Source organism: Manis javanica, chromosome 6, assembly GCF_040802235.1.
Source record: "Manis javanica isolate MJ-LG chromosome 6, MJ_LKY, whole genome shotgun sequence".
Classification (NCBI taxonomy): Eukaryota; Metazoa; Chordata; class Mammalia; order Pholidota; family Manidae; genus Manis; species Manis javanica.
In genome coordinates this window covers 40,357,310-40,376,345 of record NC_133161.1, presented here as the reverse complement: position 1 = coordinate 40,376,345, position 19,036 = coordinate 40,357,310, and the positions used below count along the sequence as shown (strand labels likewise).

At 42.7% G+C, this 19,036-nt stretch overlaps 1 protein-coding gene across 4 annotated transcripts in view; it reads right to left on the bottom strand.

Moving 5' to 3' along the window:
• Positions 1–19,036, bottom strand: part of AOAH (acyloxyacyl hydrolase) — a 162,845-nt gene that overhangs the window by 15,067 nt on the left and 128,742 nt on the right. For all 4 annotated transcript variants that reach the window (XM_073238597.1, XM_017661440.3, XM_037027507.2 and 1 more), the window contains 3 exons: positions 15,331–15,367; positions 14,530–14,604; positions 6,072–6,244 (listed from right to left, as the gene is read on the bottom strand). In XM_073238597.1, coding sequence (XP_073094698.1) covers positions 6,072–6,244; positions 14,530–14,604; positions 15,331–15,367 — 285 coding nt within the window. The remainder of the gene's footprint in view (positions 1–6,071; positions 6,245–14,529; positions 14,605–15,330; positions 15,368–19,036) is intronic.

Below are 19,036 nucleotides of genomic sequence, written 5' to 3'. Positions count from 1 at the left end.
AACGAAGGACCTTGCAGAGCAGTGGCTTTCTCTTGACGTTAAGATGAAACTCCATATTCCCTTGGGACACGGAGCATTCAAGGTGGTAGTTGACCAGATGCTCCTTTCCAAGTCTAATGAAATACTCAGGACTGACCCAGTCATCCCATGCTGAGGACCTGGCAGGACATTCTGAGTGTTTGAAGGTCTGACCATGCACTGTCCTACATTTTGGAGAACTGAAGGCCTCCCAAAGTGGTTGGGTGGCCATTGGTTGGGGGAGGCCAGCACGTTATATCCCTTCATGGCTCAGTAGATGCTTTATTTGAACCTTAATTAGTAGATATGCTCTACACTTACTAATTTTTTTTTGCATGTTAAAGAATTACATAAGAATAAATGTGATAAGTGCCATATGTGAGTTCAACTAGAGTCTTTCCAAGCATCAGCTGTAGACCCAGAACCTGTGGGGTTATTTCTTTTCTCTTCTCACATGTCTCTCCTCCCTCCCCACCTTCCACCACATCAATCCTTAGAGGCAACTCAACTTCATGCTGTGGCTGGAATACAAAACCTGGGCTCTCCCAAATCTCAGGGGTGAATGTCTCGTCCATTAACACCTCTCTCATGCTTGAAAAAATAAAGGGAAATAATAGGACTTAAAGTTGAGTAAAAGAGAGAGATTGAAGGTGATGGAACACAGTCTTCTTTTTCACTTATACCACAGATCAGTTAGACTGAAAGACAGATTCAATTTTCATGTCACAGAGGAATGTATATTATCTACCTGTATGCTTGAGTGAATTATAAGACTGGAAAACCATAGGTTTGTTATCACCATTAAAGTCACAGTGACACACCAGACCTTCTCTGTTCTCCAAAGGTGCCCGCAGCTTCACATTTTAGATGAATCCCAAGCCGCTGGCTTCTGTCTTTGCTTTCATTTTATGGGCTCAACATGGATCCCTGAGCTCCTATCTTTTTCCAAGATCGTGCTTTCTACCACTGAAGTTCCTTTCCCTCTTTTTTTTTTCTTACTTTACCTCCTTTTAGTGCATGTCAATCCCAGCTCAGCCCAGTCCAGCTGCAGTGACTGACACTTGCAACCTGTACACTCCATGTTCAATCTCCCATGTGCCTGAATGACTTGACTCTTGTCCCCTGTTAGTCCTGCCCCTGAGTTGCTGACTTCCCTCTGCTATCTTGTCTTTTTGTTGGCACCAGAGTCTCATAATAAATCTTAGGTAGCTTGACTGGGGCCCTGATGAGTTCCCTCTCTCTGAGTGGTGTCCTCTCTCTCTATCCCCTGCCCTGTGGCTGAAGTCTCTTCAGTTTGGGGGAGGGGGCAACTCTTCCTTGACTAGAGGGTCATCCTGAACCTTCCCACTCTCCACTTGTAGGTCTGTATTGCTCTGGAGTTTGTCCTGCTCCTGAATGTTGGGGTCAGCTCTGCTGCCTCTTCTTTTGGGGTTGGGCCTAGCCATAGCCTTGTTTTACTTCTCTCTTCCTACTGTCCTACTGCTGAGACCCTGACTCACCTTAGGATGAAACCACTGGCATGTCCTCCTTTTGGACTTTCTCCCAATCCCTGCGCCCTGTTCCCCTCTATCTCCTTGCTGTTTTGATACTGGCTGTAATTGGACAAGGTTGACATAATGAAATTCTTGGTGAGTAGGTAGGTGTGTTGAACAGGGCACATTAGCAATAGCTATCAGGTAAATGGGAAAGGTATAATTAGTTGGTTTCTCTCTGGTATTTCTGCCTGTTAGAGGTAGGGTGACATGGGGGCTGGTCATGTGGAAAGTTGGTTGGGAGAGCTTGTGATAGGCTTATGGTTTAAAGAAAGGGAAGAGGGAACATAGTTCTTAGGCTTTTCTCCACTTACTGGCACTGTCAGCTGGTCATTCACTCTTTTTACCCTGTTACTTTCACGGTATTTTTGCATATTGAGGAGCTCTGATGTAAAGACTGATCCTACCTCTATCTTGTACCTGTAAAAAGGTGGTTTTTGTAACTCCCTTGTTAGAAAGCCAACCTGGGGAAGAAACCTGGTAAAGAATTCCGAGGCAGGGTCAGGAGGGCTGTCCCACAGTGGCCAGGAATTATCAGGGCTGATAAATTGTACACGTGTGTGTGTGTGTGTGTGTGTGAGTGTGTGTGTACATGTGTAAGGGGTTGGGAGCCAGGGGACTGGCCCAGTGATGCCATATATTCCCTCTGAAGATTAAAGGGCATGTTCTGCACTGGCTGGCTATGGTAGCAGCTTGTGTCTTGGACATTAACAAGTTCTTTAGGGCAGAGTCTTTGGCATTTATTTAAGGCTGGTTCCATAACAAAAATTTTAGTCACCATAAGAATTAGTACCAAAAAGATCAACCACACCTGCATGAAATGCCATCTGAATGTATTCAATCTTAGTGCAGCCAATAATAAAATATAGGATATACTACAAGGTATTTTTAAGTACATTAGGTTTCAAGTTTAAGAGTAATAGGGCAAAATTAAGTTGCTGTAGATGTTTTGTGGTGGAGGCCCTTCAAGGAAAGCCTTTGTGCAGCTAGCAATCCTGGACTTCTTGACCATGATTAAACCTTGGGATACCTCCCAGAATGCCTACGGCTTGTACTCATGTCATTGGCACTTGGTAATTCACTGTCAGGAATCTGTATAAGATTTTCCCCAGTAGCATTGTCTTTTCTTTCTCCTTTGAGGACAAGGATTTCGTCTTAGTGCCATCTTTATCCCTGAGCACAGAATAGGGTATCTCAGACATATTTATGGAAAGATTGTCTTCCTCATAGACATGAATCCTGAGAGGATTCATCCCTGGTCAAGCTTGACCTTTCTCAAAGGATCTATGTAAGTAGAATTTAATGTGAGACTTACTTTCTGGCAATTTCTTAAAAAGACAATACATCCTTGCCAGAAACTATAATTACTGGTAGAAATTGTGGGGCTGTTGAGCCCTTGGCAGCCAGGCACTGGCTGGTGGTGACCCTAGTGACCCACAGACACAGGTAAGGGTGGAGAGGCTATGAGAGATTCATCACTCCCTCCTCTCTGGCAGGACTAAGTGGGGAACTTACTCTTGCTCTGGGCCTCCATTACCTGTTGATCTGATGGAGTGGATTTAACTCTTTCTTTGCTGAGTGGTCAGCTGAATTCCTATGTGTCCTCTGAGGCAGTAGAAAATGTATTGCTGACCCAGGGGCTCCCCCCTGACCTCCCTCTTAATCCTTCAAGAGTGGCCAAAGTCCAATCTAGAGATTGTCATCATCATGTTTCTAAGCTCAAAGACAGAAATAAATAGAAAAACCCTTTATATGTTTATGCAACTCTTGGCATAGTGTGCTGGGAATCAGACTTGGATGTTTGGCTATTGACTAAGCAGCCTACCCTGACCTGGGCAGAGCAACCAAGTCTGAGGCCGGCCTACCATTAACCTGCTTCACTGTTGGTCCATGTCTGGCACTTGGTAATTTCACTGTCAGGAATCTGTATAAGATTTTCCCCAGTAGCATTGTCTTTTCCAGATCCAAAACTCGGATTTGGAGCTGGAGTAGAATAGAGACCTGACGGCAGTAGCCTGCTTTTCAAGAAGCTCATCTTGTGTGAATTATGAGCCTTCCAAAGTAGGAATGGGGAAGCTGGGTAAATCCCACTTACCTCCCTGATCTGTCTAGGAAAGACACCGATGCTTCGCTGAGGAACATATAATTTATTTCCCATGGCAACCAGATGGCAGGTATAATTTAGGGTATGAATAACAACTTAAAAATATTAAACAAATTTTAGATGGTTTCAACTTTCTAATTGGATTTTTTTCACAACCAGGGTTGTTTATATAGAACAAACTTGTTCCACCTTTTCCTTCTTCCCTGTGTTGTGAAGTGCCATTTGAGGACAAGGGAAAGCCAAGAGTAGGGTTTCTCAACTTTGGTACTATTTACATTCTTGGTTATTGGGGGCTGTCCCCTGTGTTATAGGATATTTAAGAATATCCCTGGATTCTGCCTAGCAGCATCTCCTCTCCAGTTGTGATAATAAGTGGAGGCAGGCAGGTTGCTCCTGGATCAGAGCCACTGGCCTAGAACATTACCAAGGTGATTGATGAGCCCCTCAATCACCTTTTCTCCTTCCCTTGCTCCCTTCCAAATTGCACACAGCCATTGTGGCATACTGTGGTTGGCTCAAGTGAATTGGGTAGCATATCTGAGAGAATTTATGGACATAATTTAACTGGGGTTCATGGAAAAAAGAATGGAATTTGAAGCCAGAGAAGTCAAAGTCAAGTTCCTATTTGTGTGACAGAGTAAATTAGAAGCACATCAATGCCCCCAACTTCCCTTCCCCAAGCATTTCTTAGCACGGGAGAAATCTAAGAATCTGAAAACACGTCTTGGGGTAACAGAGATTTTCATCTCCAACGGTCCAAAGACATTCTCGGCCCAAATGGTTTTCTTCCTGAATCCTCGGCAGCCCAGAATGAGTCAAGTTCTCCTCTGTGCTAAATGATAATTTAGAAATCATTTCTAGAGAGCATGATCAAAGCTGTGTGAACAGAAGGAAGAGGCTTTCCTCATGTGGGGCTGGACAGTGATTTGCTCGGATAATAATAACAACTGTGGATAACTTGGTAACTGAATTGGAAAATGACTTCAGTCTCATTGGTGGGGAGCCTGGAAAGTGGGTATTACTATCGTCCTCCTACTGAAGGGAACAGAACCCTTTGAGAACTGGTTGGAGAGACCCTGCACTTTTCTCATGTGGGGAGGAGTGGAACTTCCTGAGGGAGGCGATAGGGGGAGTTGGCTTAAACTGGGACTGCAGGATGAGGACAGTAGGAGGTGGGAAGAACAAAGAGAAGTTATATATGCAAAAGAAAGCTATCTGACCCCACCCCTTAAGGAGGCCACTGAAGAAGGACTTCCAGGTCTTCCTCCTTGGAATTGCTCACCTGACTCATTAGAAACTGCTCGGACCCCCAGCACACTTTAGGCTTGGGTTGGTCTAAGGAGGTGGCTTGGGCAATACCAGGGAAAGGGCAGCCCCTTTAATGGGAGACTGGTACAGGTGCTGTTGATATGGGGCTGAGAGGAGGGTACCCAGACATCTCCTTGTAGAAGCTTTGCAGAGAGGACCAAGGTCAGCACTCGCAACCTTCTTCTTGCTTAGTTTTCTCTATTATCATCCTCTGACATACTTTTGTTGGAGTCTCTCTCCTTGGAATATAAACCTATGTGGGCAGGGGTTTTTGACTGTTGTGTTCACTAACGGTTACATAGTGCCTAGAACAGCACCTGACACATAATAAATATTTTTTGAAAGGACATTCTCCCCTGCAACACAGAAAGTAATCTCTACTACACCCACTTACAATATACAATAAACTATGAGACACTTGGCAAGCCACCTCATCTCTCTGAGCCTTAGTTTTTCCATCTATAAAATGGAATCAGTGAAAGCATCTATCTCACAGGATTGTTTCAAGGATCAACATGGCAGCCCTTCCTAATGTGAATTACTATCACTTTTACATAAATGTTTATAAAGCATCTGGAATGCTAGAGATGCTGTTAGAAGTTTCTGGGGACCTTTGAAGCATTCCAGAGCCAAGGATTCTAAGCCAGTGTAGACGCAGGGAGCAAGCCCCTGGGAGGATCAGAGGGTCATGGTGTGCTATTCTGACCAGCCAAGGTCCACGAAATTCATTAGAATTCTGTCCACCAGGGGGCACTCACTCTTGAGGTTTGGAGAAGTCCCTTTGACTCAGGGCCTTCTGGCTTTTTGGGCTTCAGCAGCTAATTGTAGATTTCACCTTCAGTTAAAAGAGCTTCCTGACTGAGACCCTTACCTTTTCATTTGTCCTAATTCTCCTTTGAACATTTCTGCCCTTTCGACTTTGTATCTAGTTTTGGCTCACCTTTGGATACTGACCTTTAGACCTTGGACCCCAGGCCCTTCCCCTCATCAGTTCTGACCTATGTACTTTAGTGGCATTTTGGGTGTATTCTTTTATCACTGGAACTACATATATTTAACTATGTACACACGGACATTATTAAAGAGTAAAAGTATCTTCAAAGTGATACCGAGAGGATAATATCTGTTGTGCAGATTATCCCAGAGAAAGGTTCCATCTGGAAAGCCGTACAAAATAACGTGGCTGCCATTTGGCAGGTGGGAATTCAGATACTTCAGAGTCTCCATGACCTTGGAGTACAATTTGTCAGGAGTGGTCATTTCTGAGACTGGGTCAATCTTCCTGTCAGTAAAAGAGCAGAAAATATCTTAGTAAATAAGGGTAGATGCATGTAAATACAAGATTCTCCCCCCCCCCCCCACACACACACTCTGTAGTGATTATGGACGCTAATATTTCTGGCTTCCTGACTCCCTTGTGGTAGGGTAGGCCCAGTGGTCTGACTTATGCATTGTAAGCAAAAGTGACATGTGTCATGTTTGGTGGTATGAGAGCCTCTAGAATGCTCTTTCTCTCTGCCATGGTGTGGACAGTGTTCTGGATAACACCTGCTTCACTGAAAAGAGCCCCTTGGTAATCCCTGATGGATAACAAAGTGTGAATGAGTTAATGTTTGTTGCTTTATGTTATTAAGATTATAGGGGCTGCAGCAGAGCCTCACCTTATCCTAACTGATACACATAATTAATGGACTCAAAGGAGTCTAGTATTGCTTATTATTTGTTTGATGCTTTGGGATCTATAACTTGGCCTTTAAAACTTTTCACACATATCACAGTTAGGAAAACAGAATTTCACTGAGAAATAAAGTAACATTATGTATCCACACTACATTTATCCACAACACTGAATTTGAACTTTCATGAATTTCCTGATGGACTGTGATTCCAGGCTATGCCCCTGGACAGTGTCTGCCAAAGGCAGTTCCAATTGGCATCACTGCCTTTCTCTGTGTAGTAGTGCTTGGGGGCTATGGAGGATATTTGAATTTCCAAGTTATATTTTTCTCTTCTTGTGTAATAAAAGTGAAAACAAGAAGAGAAAGTGCCCAAAGTGGTTACAATAGTATAGGCCTAAAATCAAAGAAACTTAAGACTAAAATGGAAATCATAAGTGAATTGAAAATAGAAAATTATTAGTTTCAGACATTTATTGAATTTAAGCTGGATGACTTATTTTCAATTGGTTTAGAAAAGAACAAAAGTAAGGAATGTATAACATTAGACATTCATCATTGAAAGTTACATTTAAATCCTCCCTCCCTCCTTCCCTCCCTCCCTTCCTTCCTTCCTTCCTTCCTTCTTCCTTCCTTCCTTTTTCTTTCTTCTTTCTTTTTCTCTCTTTCCATTATGTTTAAAAGGAAAGTTATAAATAGGGTGCAAAAGCTTTTTTTGATTTAGTGGGTAACATTACTGTTTGTCGTTTACACAGCTGACTTTTGTACACACGTTCAGGAACACTTCAAGATTGAATTAAGATACTAACCTTCAAAAAATAGAAATGCCATTTGATCCAGGAATTTCACTCCTAGGAATTTACCCTAAGAATGCAGCAGCCCAGTTTGAAAAAGACAGATGCACCCCTATGTTTATCGCTGCACTATTTACAATAGCCAAGAAATGGAAAAAACCTGAGTGTCCATCAGTAGATGAATGGATAAAGGAGATGTGGTATATATATTAGTATGGAATACTATTCAGCCATAAGAAGAAAACAAATCCTACCATTTGCAACAACATGGATGGAGCTAGAGGGTATTATGCTCAGTGAAATAAGTCAGGCAGAGAAAGACAAGTACCAAATGATTTCACTCATATGTGGAGTATAAGAACAAATGAAAACTGAAGGAACAAAACAGCAGCAGAATCACAGAACCCAAGAATGGACTAATAGTTACCAAAGGGAAAGGGACTGGGGAGGATGGGTGGGAAGGGAGGGGTAAGGGGAAAATAGGGGCATCACAATTAGCATGTATAATGTTGGGGGGGGACATGGGGAAGGCAGTATAACACAGAGAAGACAAGTAGTGATTCTATAGCATCTTACTACGTTGATGGACAGTGACTGTAATGGGGTATGTGGTAGAGACTTGATAGTAGGGGGAGTCTAGTAACTATAATGTTGTTCATGTAATTGTACATTAATGATAGTGAAATAAAAAGAAAAAGATACTAACCTTCATTAACTTGGGAGTAGATTATAGAATTCTCTAAGATTTTCATTTTTCATCTACTCTTTAGGCTTTAAACTGCCTGTTGTTAACCTAAATGGAATAATAAGTTGTTTTCTATTTTTGAGTCCTTAAAATCACAGATTTACCTAATGGTCCTGCAGTGGGTTCAGTAGTGTCCTTCAGAATGTGACCTTATTTGGAAATGGGGTCTTTGCAAATGTAATCAGCTTGGTTAAGATGAAGTCATATTGGATTAGAAAGGGCCCTAAATCTAAAGATGTGTGTCCGTTTAAGAAGAGGAGAGGATACACAGACTCACACCTGGAGAAGAAGGCCAAGTGAAGCTGGAAGCAGGGATTGAGGTATCTTTCCACAAGCCCAGGAGTTCTGAGGATTGCCGAGAGCTATCAGAAACATGAAAAGAGTGGGAGGATTTTTCCCTAGGCTCATCAAGGGAGCACGGTCCTGCTGACACCTTGGACATTTTGGACTTCCAGCCTCCAGAACTGTGAAAGAATAAATTTTTATTGTTGGAAGTCACCCAGTTTGTGGTACTTTGTGACAGCAGCTCCAGGGAACTTAATACATATTCCAAACCAAAAAAGTAAGTCCATTACTCACTTTTGGGCCTGGGGCATAAGTGACATGGGAAGAGGGGACAGAAAGAAGCAAGCCCCCAGGGTTATTGACTATTTTCACTTTCAGGGGAGCTCCTAAACGGACACTGCTGCTCTCAGTTCTGGGAAATTTTAGAGGGAATTTTTCAAAATGTACCAAAGTATGTAGGTGGTTTAATTTTTGACCTTGAAATTTCACTTTCAGGAAGTTGTCCTGTATTAACATTTCCACAAATGTGCAAAGATGTACATACAAGTATTTCATAAAGTTGGAAAAAGCTAAAAAGCCTGTACTGTAAGTGAATTATACTACATCCATGCAGCTGAATGTTATACAACCATTAAAAGGAAAGATGATATAGATGATGGTTGCACAACATTCTGAATTTATGAAATGCCACTGGATTATTCACTTTAAAATGATTAATTTTACATCATGTGAATTCTATATAAAAATATTAAAAAATTAAGAATGAAGTAATCTGTATGTATTAGCATGAAAAAGAGTTCTAAAAAGTATTGTTGATTGAAAAGAAATTGCAGAGCAGTAAGCATAATATTACTTCATTTCAATGAATATTATTAATCAGCCTATAAATTACAATTTGCATAGAAAAAATCTGGATGCAAATAAATCAAACCATCTGAATTGATTAGCTCGGAGCAGGGTAGGGGCAGGTGGTAGGGAGTGATATGGAGAAACTTTCACTTTCTAAGCCCTGTATTATCTTAACTTTACACACATGACAGGTGTTATTTTGTAATCTGAGAAATAGTAAAAATAAACCAGATTCTTGTATCATTTTTATTCTTTGTTAGTGTGGGGGTGGGGGGACTGGATTTCACTTCAGTTTTAATGGCAGGGGCAGAAAACATTGTAATTTTATGTAATTTCCCTTCCAACTATTTCACTTAGTCAAATAAAATCACTTTCCAAATTGCTGCTACCGAGAAGGTGACAGGCTGACCATGGGTGGAAGGATCACATGGGCTAATTTGTGACAAGCAACATGGACCCTTTACAGAGGGGAAAGTGGAGTAAGTCTGATGTTTGGGGTAGTTGGTAGGGTGGTAGTTGGAGTCGATAAACCTGCTTCTATACTATGTAATGAATGGGTTGCTGGGACTTTCAAAAAAAGAAAGAATGAATGAATGAAAGAAAGAGGAAGGGAGGAAGGAAGGATAGATCTCCTATATTTCAAAACTCCAGTATACGGAACAGAGTGCTAAATTCATACTACTTTATGCATAAAAATCTCCCTGACTTGCGTAGAAAGCACTCAAAAAGATTTGAGCATAGGTTGTCCACCTAGTAGGGGTAGAAGTCTGGCTGGGTAGGGGTTTGGCTTGACTTGCATATGCCCTGAAGTGCTAGAAGGATCGTTTGCAAAGGGACTTCAGGCTGTCCTGTGGATTTACTCAGACAAGGAGAACCCACTGAGAACAACCAGGGTTAGTGTCCACTGTATGTTGGGAGTGTGACAGTGGGGAGGAAACCAAAGCAAGTCCGGTGTCCATATCCTGTCCTCTGTCGTTGGTGACACTGGCACACACTGCCTATGAGCTTTTGCCTTGGCTCCTCATTTTTGTTCTTGTTTTTTGCTTTTTTCTCTGCTAATACAATAGCACTTTTGCACAAAGCAATTACACTGAGCTATAAGGCTCTCCAATGACATAAAGGCAAGGTGAGTTAAGATGGAGCAAAGTCTCTCAAGCTCCTTATTTAATAATTATTTTTTGGTTAAAGACACAACCCTGATGGTAACAAAGAATCTGAGCTAATTTGTACTTATGCACGGGCATTCCACAATTAAGCAAACATAACCAAAGTGGCTAATTACTCAGTGATACAAAATGGAAGCCTTGGTGTTGCTAATGGCTAAATGCTAAACATTCTCCAGTCATCTTTGTTCCATCGTGTCCAGCTGCATAATTTATACATATGTGTCGTCAGTTCGATCCTTTCATGTTCATAGCAAAGTTAACCAATTCTTAGTTCGGGCAAGGGTCAAAGGGTCTAAGAGACAGGTGGTGGATTACCCCTTCTGGATGTCACAGAGGTATTTTTTGTCCCTGAAAAATTCTCAATGCTATTTTGATCTATGTACTCTTTTTCTACTATGGTAGTTTTTAAGGGGACTTAGTACTAGTATTTTGGTGACCAAAAAACCTCAGTGGTTTGGGAAACATCTAGAGGCTTTCCCTGCTGTCGGTGAGAGGCTGAATGGGCTGAGCTGAAAATGTCTAACTCCTTTCCACCCAGGTGTCCTGGGGCCCATCTCAGGGTCACTTTGCATCCCTGGTTTGCCTGCCCACCCTCGTGCCCTGTACCCCTTCTCACACGCTGGTGAGCTCACGCCAGTCACTCAGATAGAGAGGTGAGGGGCTGGGCAAGCTGAGTCTGCAGACGGGGGATTTGAGAACGCCGTGGGGGATGGGAGGCTAGTGTCAGGGGGAATAGTGAGAAGGAGCTGGTGCCCACTGCTGTGCCCTCATGCTCCTCAGGAACACAAAGCCGGCCAGGAACAGATGAAGCCTCTCCCCTTGGGTGGCTTAGAGCCTGTCCTTGTCTTAAGGACTTGTGCCTGATCATGCAAACTAAGCCTCCTGACTTGAGTGCAGGTCTGGCCATGGTCATTTCATCACCCTGGCAGGTATTCCAGCCAGATTTCACCTGGCCGATGCCAGGGAGATGTGCCCTCTCTCAAGGAAGAAGACACATGGCCTCTGTGGGAAATGTTTCCCAGAACCAGAGCTGAAGTCCAGAGACTTGGCATGACTGAGTGCTCAGACCTCATTCACAACTAGCGTTTGAGTTTTTTAAACATGCAGGTAATTGAGTTAGCCCTTTCCTCCAGGCCAGCCAGCTGTAATCACATCCCCGAGATCCCACCCCACTGCCCTGATGAGGCATCTCTCCACAGACTGGCAGTGGGGTGGGGACTCCCTGTGCCTACGTTACTGCACACGTGGAGATCCCGGGTTCCCTGGCCGGTTGGGAAGCTCCTGATTATTCCCTTGGCCACCCATGCCTTGGGGCTGGGAAAGAGAACTCCCCTGAGCAGCAGCAGTTGTGTGCATTCCTTCCCCTGCTGGCTTTTGATTGGATTGTTTGCTGGTAGTCCAGGCTCCTTGGGGCCTGTGACCTGTCAGCACCATGGCTGGTTTCCTCTTAATGCAGCATTGATGAGCAGCCCTAAGTGACATCTGACCACTGGCACTGCAGGAACAAATGCTTGGGGGCTAGAGAGACACAGACAACTGTGTGGGGTGGTCCTTGTTCTTTTCAGGGGTGTCATGTTGGGATGATGGGGAAAGGCATATGACTTGAGGCTCAGAAGGCCATTCCCTTTTCCCACTGCTGCCCTGCTACCCAAGGTTCTGCTGGTGTAGCCCCCTCACCTTTCCCCCATTTCCAGGCATGCACTCACATTCTAAAGCTTTAGATGGCAGTGATGGAAAAGCCCAAGAAAGCTGGGTTAGTTTAGGCCAAATTGAGTAGAGATACAATGAAGAAGCTAGGTTCATCTGTATTTTCTTTCATCTCGAATTCTGAATGCTAAGAGCTATTTTCCGATCATGACCTGCATTCATTTAGCAAGTATTTTATTGTCTACATGGATTTAGAGAATTAAGCAGCATACAGCTGTGTTATTTCAGTAAGAGCCAGCATCATTGTAAAAAAGAAAGAAAAGAAAAAAAGTCAAGTGAATATCCCCAAACTTGTTCCAGGATGGACTTACTATACAACTCACTGCTGGTTTGAGGTTTTTGTGAAATCACTGCTCATTTTGGGTTATCTGCTCCAGCCTGACATTCTGGCAGCTGGGGAGGTGCAGTTGCCATCTGTCTGTATTTTTCTAACCCCTCCACAGGACATTGCAAAGTGAGCGCCGCAGGGACATCCACACTGCCAACCCCACTCTTCCACCCAAGTGCTCACTGCTGCTCTGCCCACATCCCCAGCGGGGGCAGAGGCTGGCACGGGTCTCTGGCTGATGTCTGCCTGCCCTTTGGCTCTTCAGAAAAGGGAAAGCAGGAACAGGCTGGAAGGCCTCTGGGTAAGTGGGAAAAGTACAGTTTCAGGGATGTGGGCTCTCTGAGTCCAAGCCTCCTTCTGCAGGCATTCTTTGCTCAGTATTAACGAGTGTGGCCTCTTTCCCCTTCAGGGGAGCATGGCCCAGGGGGTTGGGGGCAGTGAGTGGGGGGGGGGGCACTGGCTGATGTGTTGCAGGTTTATTCTTTTTTGTGATGTGCTAGGAGCTAAAGCTCAATGGTTCTCCTTCCATATGTTCCTTGAGGCTTGGGATTGTGGTCTCCCCATTATATCCCAAAGCCTGGCACAGCATTTGGCACATCATATATACTTTTTAAAAAGTGACTGGGTAAAAATGACAGGAAATGCAGTAAAGGTGGACTATAGAAAGAGCCCCAGACCGAGTCAGAGAAGCTGGTTTGGCTCTTAGCTTTGCAGTTCAGTAGCAGTACAAGCAAGCTCCTTAACCTGACAAACCTCAGTTTCCTCATCTGTAAAGTGGGGACAGTCATACTTGCCTCCTTGAGCTATATGGGGCTGAGATGGCATAGAGAGTGGTGTGACTGTTGGCTCATGGAAGGTTTGGGGCTGTTTGCTATTTACAGGAGAGTTCCGGATGGTTCATCACAGACAACGGGACTTGGGTCCATGGCACGTAGCCATGCAGACTTGAGGTTCTGGAGACAGCAGTAAACCAGCCTAGGGGGTACCGAGATAGAGTCTGGCACGTCAATATCTCTGGGTCCCTGTAGGGTATCTCCTGCCCTGAACTTGTTTAACTGATTAGGTCTACACCTCCTTTACCATAGGAGTTCTAGGGCTCTCATGTAGGTGTCTAGAAGAGCAAATACACGTTAGTGATATTGAACTGTGTTTTTAGTGCAGGCTTAGAAAGCTCGGTGAGTGAAGCACAGGAGAGCAAAGGTTGGGCAGCGAGCGGGATGGCCTGCTTCTAGCTCCACGTGGGCTGGAGTCCAGCTCTGCCTTTAATCTTAATCGGGCAAGTCACATAACCTCTCTTGGCTTTACTTCTCTGTTTCCTAAAATGGTGGGTGGGTGGCTGCTGGGGAGTTGTTCTAGATCTGATCTCACCTTTTCTTGCTTTTTGGCCGTGATCACAGGACAGATGGCATTCTCATATGCAGCATATTCTTAGGGTACATACAGATTTTGAGAAACCTTCCAAAATGTTGTGGAGGAACTAAGGCATTCAGCATTTGAAATCACTACTCATATTAGCAGTTAAGCAAAACTACTTTCTTACTATGGGCCGTGGTCATAAATGCAACTGGCTGTAAATTATTTGCATTGGGTTTGCAAAGGCTCCAAGTGTATGCTGTCTCTACCACATGACTATATCTATCAGAATATGAGTTTGGAAATTGTCCTTTTGGGATAGCCATAATTCTGCCTTATTTTATTTAAAAGGTCATGATTCTCAACCCTGGATTCTTGATTAGCAGTAGCATATTTCTTGGATACAATTCAGAACTGATCATTAGACACCCATTTGTTGTGAATCAGAGCAGAGCAGAGGGTTAATGGATCAGATATTTTTTAAAGGGTCTTCTAGCTTTCATGTTGGCCCCATTGATCTCACATGTGTTTGGGCTTCCTAAAAGAGAGAATTTCAGTTCAACAGCAGGTCACGGTAGTGGAGTGGAGTGGAGAAGAGGGGGCAACCTCTTTGTTGGAAAATGGAGTAAAAGAATTTTCAAGACCTTCTTTCTCAGTAACTCACCCTTTGCAGACATCATTTCCAATCATGGCATATATGACAATAGCTGGATAGTCCAACAGTTGGTTCCTAGACAAACTGAGAAGCCATAATTATACCCAATGTCACAGGCTGAACCTATGAAGGGATCTGGGTAACCACCCTCTTGGAACTGTTTGCTGTTTTTCTTTCATTCTGATAGCACTGTTTCCATTTCCCCCTTCTTCTATACAATCTTTAACCACTTCCCCATTAGGAAAAGACTACATAAATCCCTAGAATTGAAAAGACTGGAGTCTCCCACAGGGGGACAGGCTACCATCTTAGGATTTTTCACAGTATTTGTTATCATTAAACCTAGATGAATCACCTGGGTTACTTTTGTCCAGTTTAACAGGACATTCTGACTGCTGTGGACCTATAGTCAACTTAGAAAAATCAAGGGTTTCCCAAGTTTTAAATTCTGGGCACCCAGGGCCTTGTTTCTGATTTAAACCCAAAATGAGCACAAAATTTTTTTCTTGTTCATGAAGTAGGAATACGAAATAGTCCTTTATGTCTTTGTCAGAAACTTGGGTTAGACCAAGGTTTGACCCACTTTGTATGCATTTTTATGATCTTTCTTGAACAAAATATGTTAAGATAATTACTTCCAGTGCTCACTGGCCCAAGAAATGAGAGTCTCCCAATGTTTGGAGAGTGATCAACAAGCATTGGTCCTCAGTATAAGTGATGACAAGGTAACAAAAGAGAATTTTCATTCATTTTTCAAAAAGAGAATCCCAATTTTAGAAAAACAACTTCTTATATGCCTATTCCACTTACCTTCCTATAAACCTCTTCAGGTTTTGGGAAGACGCACCTAAATAATTAAGATTAAGAGAAATTCAGGTAAGTATCAGTCTGTGAGTCTGACAGAAATCATGGAAGAATTATTGTATAGTTTAGAAGTTGTTCACACCATCACACTATTGGGTATCACTTGGTCTTGAACTCTTCTTATGGGTTTTCTGTTTGCTAGACCCTAAATTCTCTGGATTCAGAGGTCTCAAGCATTTCCTAAGCATGAATGTGTAAATTTTCTAGTAGATGTGAGTAAAGGTGTATATTTATAACCAAGGAGAGAAGCTACCCCAAAGATTAAGGACCTAGCTGAGGGATGAGAAGAACGGTAAAGGGCATTCTTTCTGCTCCCTGTCTCCCTAGAAAGTCCCACTGAGGAGCCTGCTTGCATTCCTGCACCTCTGAAGACTCCTCCTGGCTGGCTGACCTGCGCAGGGCCAGACTGTAGAGCCAATGTATTTCAATTCCTGTGATGACAGGTACGACCATCCTCTCTGACCCCGGTTACCACATGTAAATGTATCTCTTACATGTGAAAGCAGTACTTATTGAATACTCATTTTATTGTAGACACTCTGTTAAGCACTTACTAGTTCATTTAGGCCTTAGTGATGCACCTGGTAAAAGGCACATTGCACAGCCATGAAGGGCATGCTGGCCGTGCTCCCTTGCCCCGTGTGCCCATGCAGTGACTGTCTCTTTTTCACATACGGCTAGATGCAAGCTGTATGGGCAGCACTGATGTTCTCTTGGCTGACTGAGGAATGTTAGTATATTAAATGAATATTGCTTTATTTTTTTTATTGTGGTAAAATGTATAATATGTAAACTTCACCATTTTAACCCTTTTTGAATGTACAATTTAGTGGCATTAAGTACATTCACACTGTTGCGTAACCATCACCACTATCTACCCACACATTGTTTCCATCACCCCAGACTGAAGCCCTGTACTCATTGAAGAATAACTCCCCTTTAGTCCCTCCCTTCCACTGGCCTCTGATAACAACATTTTACTTTCTGTCTCTATGAATTTAACTATTCTAGGTACCACAGATAGGTGGAATCACACATTATTCACCTTTTGTGTTTGGGTTATTTCAGTTAGCATAATATTTTCAAATACATCAATTTGTAGCATATGTCAGACCAGCCTTCTTTTTTTTTTTTTTGAGAGGGCATCTCTCATATTTATTGATCAAATGGTTGTTAACAACAATAAAATTCTGTATAGGGGAGTCAATGCTCAATGCACAATCATTAATCGACCCCAAGCCTAACTCTCGTCAGTCTCCAATCTTCTGAAGCATAACGAACAAGTTCTTACATGGTGAACAAATTCCTACATAGTGAATAAGTTCTTACATGGTGAACAGTACAAGGGCAGTCATCACAGAAACTTTCGGTTTTGATCACGCATTATGAACTATAAACAATCAGGTCAAATATGAATATTCATTTGATTTTTATACTTGATTTATATGTGGATCCCACTTTTCTCCCTTTATTATTATTATTATTTTTATTTTTAATAAAATGCTGAAGTGCTAGGTAGATGCAAGATAAAGGTAGAAAACATAGTTTAGTGTTGTAAGAGAGCAAATGTAGATGATCAGGTGTGTGCCTGTAGACTATGTGTTAATCCAAGCTAGACAAGGGCAATAAAACATCCACGGATGCAGAAGATTTCTCTCAAAACAGGGGGGGTAAGGTTCTAAGCCTCACCTCTGTTGATCCCCAATTTCTCACCTGATGGCCCCCCTTAGGTTGTGCCTGCCTTAGGTTGTTCCTCCCTTTAGGAATCTTACCCGTCTCTGGCTAACCAGTCATCTTCCGGGGCCATACAGGGAGATGTAAAGTTGGTAAGTGAGAGAGAAGCCATATTGTTTGAAAAGGTTAGCTTTTTACTTCTTTGCAGATTTATGCCCTGTGGTTTCTATGCCCAGCATTTGTCTTGAGGTATCTTTACCACTTGGAGCAGACCAGCCTTCTTTTTAAAGGCTGAATAATATTCCACCATATGTATACGCCACATTTTTGTTTATCCATTCATTTGTTGTTGGGCATTTGGATTGTTTCCACCTTTTGGCTATTGTGCACAATGCTGCTATGAACATTGGTGTACAAGTATGTGTTTAGGTCCCTGCTTTCAATTCTTTTAAGTACATACTTAATTGAAATTGGTGGACCATGTGGTAATGCTATGCTCAATTTTTTGAGGAACCACCATACTCTTTTTATTTCCTTTTTGTAGTGAGGCAGGGTATTATTAAATGTGTGCATACACATACAAATTAAGAGTAGTCCATTGATCTCAGTGTGCATGCATTCTTAACCTTCTCCATTCATTTGTTCAGCACCTGCTGTGTGCCTGACATACAGCAGGTAATTAGCAGATGAGTCGGACACAGCCTCTACACTTGAGGAGTAACATCTATGGGTAGACATATAACTGAGTGCTGGCAAAAGGGTTAGTGCATATCCAAGCCCAATGCTTGAAAAGAGGAAAATCCAATGTGATTTGAGCTTATTATCTCAGAGATATTAGAGAAGGTGCCAGATTTTCCAACACTAAGTCCTAAATGTAGAAACTCAAAGTATCTGTACGTATTAGATGGCTCCCTATTGTTCTCAAGAGGGTAGAGAAGGAGGGAAGCCATTGCGTGCTGACGCGCTGTCCCACAGGGCTTCCCTCTCTTCGGTTGGACCCTTCTTTCAGTTCCAGCCCCATGACTCTCAACTTCCCATTTTCAGTAAGATCATAAATAAGGAGGTGTTTAATTCTCACTCTTTGATTTTTCTCTTAATGAGAAATGAAAACTAATGAAAGTTTGAGCTTTCCCATGAGTGGGAAAAAAAAATGAAAGGACCCAGTCAGGCCAGCAAATTTCCTCATTATCCAGAGTAGAGCTAGAAATTGGAGGTGCAGAGCACCCACAGAGCTTGAGGAGAATGAAAATGAAAATCTGTCATGGCAGCCTCCCTGTACCCACACCACCCACATCCCCCTGCTGCCCAGGGCACGGGTGGCCGGCCAATGGCATTTGGTTACGGTGGATTTAAAAATAGCAATCACAAACATCCACTCAAGGGGAGAGGAAATGCCTGCTCTTCTTTACCCAAATGTTTTTTTTTCTTTTTCTGATGGGTACTGATAATAAAAGCATAGAATTTTCTCTGCTCCAAAGTGGTTGCTTCCACAATTTCCATTTCCTTTTGGAAATCTCATTTTTATGAGATTATGTAATTAGTTCATGTAATTCCCGTATTACTTTCTCTTCTTAATTTCCTTCCCTGTTCTGCTATCATTTTGCAAGCCCCATCAACATTTTCTGTCTGCCTCCCAGCCTGTTGTCTTTCTCTTCCTGTGTGTAGAATTATTCTCTGTAGCTGATTTTGCTGCTTAGACTAGATGTGAGCAGGGAAGAAAGATAGCTCCTAGCCTGTGGGATACGGCCAAGCAAGGCGAGTGCCTGAAGAACTGGCGCTACCCTTAAGAAGTCCATGTGCTGGTCTCTACCATTATTCAGAGAAAGGAAAAAGGTTTGACTATGAAGTAGGGGCATTTTATTTATTTGTCAAGTTGGTCCAATGGAGAATCTACCTGACTACAATTAAGGAAAGAATATGGTCCTAACTGGTCATCAAAATCTGAATTCTGGCTCATTCAGTCCCTTTTAAACAAGGC